The sequence below is a fragment of the Tupaia chinensis genome, unplaced genomic scaffold (assembly GCF_000334495.1).
Source record: "Tupaia chinensis unplaced genomic scaffold, TupChi_1.0 Scaffold000544_1, whole genome shotgun sequence".
Taxonomy (NCBI): Eukaryota; Metazoa; Chordata; class Mammalia; order Scandentia; family Tupaiidae; genus Tupaia; species Tupaia belangeri.
Genome location: NW_006160056.1, coordinates 82,452 through 89,945, shown reverse-complemented (window position 1 = coordinate 89,945; position 7,494 = coordinate 82,452). Strand labels below are relative to the sequence as shown.

Sequence of the window (7,494 nt, the reverse complement as noted above, 5' to 3'; positions counted from 1 at the left end):
GCTAAGGATAACCATGAACTTAATATTCATTGTTATTCTCATAAAATATTTTCTTCTTATTTCTCATTTTCTACGTATAATGTATATAGTAAAAAGAATTGTTATTCATTTTACTGGATCTAATTGATTATATACACATCTTTATTGCATTTAAGGAAAATATTATTTTTTCTTTCTCAATATCATTGATCAGTGTGTACATGTGTGTGTGTGTGTGAGAGAGAGAGGTGTGTGATCTGTTTAAAGAAGCATAGCACAGTTATGGTATTCTTGAACATGACAAATATGGTGTTTTGAGGTTGCTTAGAATAGAATGCGTTTGTTGCATGAAAATAAAGACCTGTATTCATGTCATAGGACAACACTGATTTATTATGCAAAATGATACTATATTTTGTTCCACTAGATAAAACAGTATTTTTTTTTTAATTTTGTTAGAGTGCACAGGCACTTGTCAAAGAGAAAGACATGGGGAGGGTATAAGAAAGTACCCCTTGTGGCCAGCAGGTAACATGGTGGATAAGGTGTGGGACTCCCACATGGCCAACCACAGTTCAAATCCTGTACCCAGTTGTTTGAGACTCACACTGGGCACATATGTGTGCTTGCCTAGAATCCCAGGTGGAGAACAGGGGGAAAAAAGATTGCAGCATGGTCATCCCCCTACAGGGTGTATGTGTTGTTGGGAGGTGATTTCTCGCTCTCTTTCTCACTGTCTCTCTGTCTTTCTGGCAAGCTCATGTGCCCTATGGAAAAAAAAAAAAAAGGAAAGGAAACAAAAATCTACAAAGAAAGAAAGAAGGGAAAAAGAAAGAAAGAGAGAAGAAAAAGAAAAAGAGAGAGAAAGAGAAAGAAAAGGAAGAGAGAGAAAGAAAGAATGAAAGAAAGAGAAAGAAAAGGAAAAATGAAGAAAAAGAGAAAAAGAGAAAGGAAGGAAGGAAGGTAGGAAGAAAAGAAAGAACCCTTCAGGGAGAATGACCACACCTCAGTCTTTCTCATCCATTCTGCCTTTTGGGATTTTGGTATGCATGCACATGTACCCAGTGTGGTTTCCACGCTGACTGCTCAGTGACTTGACCCATGCAGTCAGCCACGGGACCCAGCTGCCCTAACCACTATGCACCAGCTGACCCTAAAATAGAACTTTTTTTACGTATTCGTTTTGACAGTCACGTAGGTCCAATTATAAATAACTATAATGACTTTGTTTTCCTCTTCTAGGTTTTATTATTACTATTATTCTTGTAAAGGAGTATTTGTTTCTCAAGTTGTCTGTATTCTATAGGTGGCAACCCTTGCAGAAACCTTTAACTCAGTCAGTTCCTGGATTCAGCTTGGTTAACAATTCTTACTGTTGCCAAAGTACAGTTGTTTTATCCTAGCTCTTTTTCCCTGACTCCAAAGTTTTAATTGCCCTGTTTCCCCATCTATCTTAGACTTAATGGTTCAACTAAAATATTGGTTTCTCAGATGGCCACATCCTGTCCCCTAAACTCTCTTTCCTGCAGCATTATCTTGAGCTAAGCCTATTTGCAGGAGAGATTTTATCTTGGCCTGCATTTAGCAGATAAGCAATTAACTCTCCAAGTCCTTTACTGAGGCCTGCACCAAAGTCTGAAGTCCTATTCCTATACCCTAACTTAGCACTGGCTTCCCGAGCACATGAACCAGAACGGATCAGTTTCTTCCCAAGTAATTACCTAGATTAATCACTTCTTTGCCCTACACACCAGATGGGCCCTCTCATGCCTTGAATCAACTAGCTGTGCTTTTTACATGTTCTACATTAAGCAGCCAAGTTTTCTCTGTCAGGGCAGAATACCTAGGCAAAGAAATACTTTTGTTGCATACAATCCTTTTTTCTAATACTGTTTATTAGAAATATAGGTGTTCCATTTAAGTCTCTACTCTTTCTACATTCTGAGTATACTTATCTATGTCTTTTTTCTACATATACTGGATACCACATCAGATAGTATTGTATCTTTTGTTTCAAACATGATTTTTTTTTTTTTTTGAGAGGTTTTTACTATAGGGCATGTGTGCTCGCCAGAAAGACAGAGAGAGACAGAGAGATAGAAAGTGAGAAATCACTCCCCGGGGGGATGGCCACACGCAATCCCTTCTCTTCCATTCACCTCTCAGGATCCTGGGCACACATGCACAGGTGCCCAGCGTTAGTTTAAGCCACCAGGTCCGGGACTCAAACCGCGGTCGACTACATGGGAATCCAGCGACATTATGCTAACTGCTGCTCTCTCGATCATAAAACTTGATAAAAGAAACTTTTAAGTTGAACTGTAGTCTATACTGTCTGCTTTTTGTAGAGAGATTTTTGCTATGTCTGCTTTAATTTTTCCCCTTTTTTTTCTTTTTTTCTTGAGGGTATACAACTTTTTGTTATTGTTGAGATTTCATTTTTTGTTTTGACAACTCCATTTAGCCATTCTTCAAGAGACAATCTGCTAGTGACAAATATTTCTATTTCCTTTCATCTAAGAATACCTCTATCTCCTCTATATTTCTGAAGTATAGTTTTACTGATATAGGATTCATTGTTAACAATTCTTTCCTTTTAGCATTTAAAAATGACATACTTCTCTCTTCTCGCTTCCATGGCTTCTTTTGAGAAATTAAATTAATTCAAATTTGATACATGATGTATTTCATATCTCTGGCTATTTAAAAGCTTTTTCCTCCTTAGTTATGAAGTCTGAACTTCTTTAGATTTATTCTATTGTTTTCTCAGCTTCTTGAAGCTATAGATTGGTATCTTGCATCATATTTCAAAGCTTTTATCCATTTTTTCCCTACTTTTTTCAGTTCCACACTTTCCTCCATTCCTTTTGGGATGCTGATGTACAATGTTAGATCTTTTATTATCATTCTACATATTCCTGTGACTCTGTTTTTTTTATCTATTTTTTCTCTAATCAGATGGAGTGACATCTATAGATTTGTATTTGAGTCCACTGATTCTATCTTCTGTCACCTCCACCTTACTGTTAAGATCCTCCAGTGAAATTTTGTTTAAACGTCAATTACTGTAATTTTTAGCTCTATATTTTTTCTATATTTTATTTGTCCCGAAAGATTTTAACTAATTGTTGAAGTATTATTATGATGTTTGATTTAAATTTTTTGTCAGATATCATCAATTCTGAATTATAATCATGTGATAGTGACATGAGTTGACAGTGTTTTCACTTAGATTTCCTGGGTTTGGGTATGCAAAAAGTTTTTCATACCCCCAAATACCAGAAACCCTGTAGTCATAGTAGTTATTAGATAAGGAGACTTGATTCTCTTTAAGTATTATATTTTATCAGATAATCACCTCATGTAGGGTTTGAACAGAGGTTTGTTCTACTCATGTGGATTTTGTCCCCAGTTGGGTCATTGCAATGCTGTTCAGCTGTGTTTTACTCCACAGGTGCTGTTAGGGCTCCTACTCAGTGCCTGCTGGTGTCCTTCGAGTGCATATAGCTTCTTGCTGTACCTGGGTCATGATGGTTTTAGTTTGATTATAGTCAAATAGAGCAAAGCTGTGGAATGAGAGAAGACATTTCCAACACATATTACCAATCAGGGACTAATGGCCAGAACATATGAAGAATTCCTATAACTTGATTAAGAAACAGGCAAACTAATTTTAAAAGTGAACAAAGGAGAATAGACAACTTCAAGTAGAAAACTAACATGCTTGAAAAGCTGTTTGTAAAATGCACTGGAAATCAAGGAAATGCAAATTTAGGTAATAATGAGATACTAATTTGCATCCGGCATACAAAGATAAATTGTCTTAGAATATCAAGTGTAGGTATGTTATGTAGATTCCGCTTAGACATAGAAAAATTTAATCTTTCTAATGTAGTGTGAATTCATAGAACCTAAGTTTCACTACACAAAGCATAGTAACTATTTTCAGTCTAATACCAAATGACTATACAGCTGAACACTTGGAAGAAATTGAACATATGATTTTAAATTGCACTTAACCAATTATTTTTGTTTATTTGCTATTGGGTGCATGCACTCAGCATAGAGAGACACAAAACGATAGAGAAAAGGAAAAGTGAGAAATCATCCCCCAAGGGGTATGGCCACATTACAATCCCCTCTCCTCCATTGTCCTCTTGGGATTTGGGGCACACATGCCCACACACCCAGCATGATTTTCAAGTCCTCAGGTCCTGGACTTGCACTGTGCAGGTGGCCATGTGAGATCCAGCTGCCTTAACCTCTACGCCACCAGTTGCCCCTCCACTTAAATTCTTGCTTACTAAAGGTTGCCTTTATAACATTTCCAAATATATGGTTGCCATGCTTTTCCTTTCTTTTGAATGCAAACTAAATTTTTAGCAGTTGAACAATGAAAAACAAGATTATTTTATTATACTTCTATGTGTCTGAAAAATTATGATAATAAAAGAGTAAGAAGAAATTAACAGAATTAGATTTGGGAAAAACACTGACAAGAGTGGATATTTATTAAGGAAATACTGGAAGCTGGCTAGTTAAGTTGTCATATGGTTGAAAGAGAGATGAAGAAAGAGCAAAAGCTAGGACTTGGGGATGTGCTTCAACGGACAGCTGAATGTGGCTGACGGAAATCCCAGGACACAAGGCCTGGAAGAGGTACAGTAGTCATACAACTGACTCACACAGAAAAGGCCCTAGGTTTGCATCCTGGGACCTCTCTGAGCATGCCTGGGTCAGGAGAAGGGAGACTTATGTAGTGCCCGTGATCTGCATCAGCCAAGACTGGGTGTGGATGGTGGCATCAAAACCCTCTTTTGGGTACCTCTCTCTCTCACACATAGAATAAATAAATACATTTTAAAAGAAAAACGAAATTCAGGTCACAGCCTTTAGATCACAACTCTCAAGAAGTTAGAGGATGTATGTTATCTTGGCTGTCCAGGAAGGAAACCAGTGATTCGATCTGCCTTACAAGTGACCAGAATAGATGCTCGATTTCTTAAGCAACATGGAAAAAAAATCTTTATGCTCAGAAAGAAACAGTTTCTCTTATACTCAGAAAGAAACAGTTTCTTAAAGTAAGCACGCAGGTCCTGAAATCTTATACCATGTATCTTACGCCATGTTAAATGACTAATAGTAGCAATATCCCAAGTGCGAAGTGTTCTATGGTACTTGAAAGAAATATGAGGGGTCTTCAAAAAGTTCATAGAAAATGCATAATATGGGAACCAGCAGTTAGCGTAATGGCTATGTCGCTGGACTCCCACGTAGTCGACCGCGGTTCGCATCCTGGACCCGGTGGCTTAAAACTCACGCCGGGCATGTGTGCGTGCGTGCCCAAGATCCTGAGAGGAGAATGGAGGAGAAGGGATTGCGGCGTGACCATCCCCCCTGGGGGGTGATTTCTTGCTTTCTGTCTCTATGTCTCTCTTTGTGTGTCTGGCGAGCGCATGTGCCCTATAGCAAAAACCTCTCAAAAAAAAAAAAAAAAAAAAAGCAATTTATAAAAAAAACAAAAAAGAAAATGCATATTATGAAAAAAGCTATAAATGAATTTCAAATTGTTTTTTCACTATAATAAACTCGTACTTTAATTTCTTCCATGATCCTTTTGAAGTCCCTTTGTATGCCGTTACTGTTCTTAAACATATATTAGAGTGGATTATGCTTTGGGCTAAAATTATCTCTGGACTTTCAAACATCTCAATTGACGTCATAAGTTGGAAAATGGCAGGAAACTGAAGGAAATAGTTCCTGCTTCTGCTTTGGTATAACCTACATTTTCAAAAGTCCATAGTATCCTGTTCCTTTGCAGAGAGAGAAAGGAAAGGCATTTCAGAGCAAGGATGTTGATACTCTTTAGGAAGTGGCTATGGGTCACAGGCGTTTCCCTGACTTGATGGGTAACACGCACCTCTATGTCTAAGTGGGAGAAAAGCTCTAGTTAAAGAGGAACAGGAGCTTCTGGTGCCACACTTAAAACTGCAGGGCAAGTTAGTAACTAAGCAAATTTGAATTAGAGCTAATCTTCAAGGGTTTTCTTACTTTTTCTTTTGGTCCAAACCTAAAGTAATTTGCACCTTAAAAACAGAAGGCAAAGGCAAAAGCTGTTCAAAGAACAGGGGAGAAAAGATCTTTTTCGTTGAGGTTAGAGTGCAGGTACCTTCTTAAAGGGCTGGAACAATCACTGTACTCAGGCTTGTTGCTAAGGTCACCGTGAAAAGTTAAGTCATGGGCTAGGAGAGACTGGGAGAAGGTATTTGCAATGTATATTACTCCAAAGGATGAACGGCCAGGGTGTTTTAAAAATTACTACAAATAGAAAAAAAAAAGGCAAATTAATTTTAAAATGGGCAAAGATTCATTGGTGGCTTTGGAGGAGAAGGAAAATATGCTTGTGCCAAGCTTGCTGGAAAAAGATGACAGGAGTGGGTGCAGAGATCCATGTGTCTGTGCCCATGCCACGGAACTGGCACAGCACAGTGCCCAAGACCTGGAGAGCACGTGGGAGATGCAGCCCTGTGTGGGCTAAAGCTCATCCCACCAGACCAGGGCTGGCCCAGCTCCTGCACTGCAGAGGCAGGGTGCTCTTGCTCTCTCTGATCCCATTCTCAAGGCCACCACTGCAGGAACAATTTAAACAAGATCTAAATGATGACAGAGAAAGTGCTAATGTGGATCTTGCTTAGCCTATTCTCTGACTCAGATAATCTGACTCCTGCCAACTAGGAATTGTGCCTCCTTAGTGCCCTAATAGTTAAGGTTAGATCAAACACATTCCAGAAGTCAGAATTCAGCACTGAAGTTCAGCAGCTTGGAAACAGAGAGAGCTGGACTGGAGACCTGATCTATCACACCACCTCATCTTTGACACATATCCCAAACATACAGAATGTTATGGGAAGAAATGCAAAAGTGTGCATGAAAAGTGCCTTCTGAAATCACCAACACTCTTTTCCAAGATAAAACTTTATTTGAGGCAACAAGCAATATACTAAAAGATATGAGTCATGCACAAGTAACGTCCTTGTTTCCATAATTGTACATCTGATACTCTCTGCCTCTTAAAAGGGGTGTGTAGTGAGCGAAGATGAGAAACACACATGCTTCTACACATAACCCTATCTACATAGTGCTTAAGAAAATCTCCTTTCAATTTTACTTTTCCTTCTTTAAAATGCACGTTGCTTTTATCTGAGAGAACTGAAACAAACCAGCTCATTCACTGAGGATAAAGTTTCTCCCCAGAGGTATTTATGAAATAATGCAGCTGCCTTTTTCTTTAAAGGGATTTTTGTCTTCCGGAATTCCCTTCACCAGGGGATCCTCTCCAGAACGTTCTTCAATATAGTTCTTTATTTCTTCAGAACATTTAGACACCTGAAATATGGGGAAAGAAAAAGAAAAAGAATGAATTAGATAAGGGCTACTCAAATGTTGTCATCAGTCTTTAGTGAAACTCATATAATTGAATACAATCAGCATTTAAATTTTTAAAAATTAAGTATA

At 38.2% G+C, this 7,494-nt stretch overlaps 1 protein-coding gene across 1 annotated transcript in view; it reads right to left on the bottom strand.

Moving 5' to 3' along the window:
- Window positions 1-6,936: 6,936 nt before the first annotated feature.
- GNG11 (G protein subunit gamma 11) overlaps window positions 6,937-7,494 on the bottom strand; it is a 4,573-nt gene continuing 4,015 nt past the window's right edge. The window contains exon 2 of the mRNA XM_006157476.2: window positions 6,937-7,365. Within this exon, the coding sequence (XP_006157538.1) occupies window positions 7,240-7,365 (126 nt within the window). The 3' untranslated portion in view covers window positions 6,937-7,239. The remainder of the gene's footprint in view (window positions 7,366-7,494) is intronic.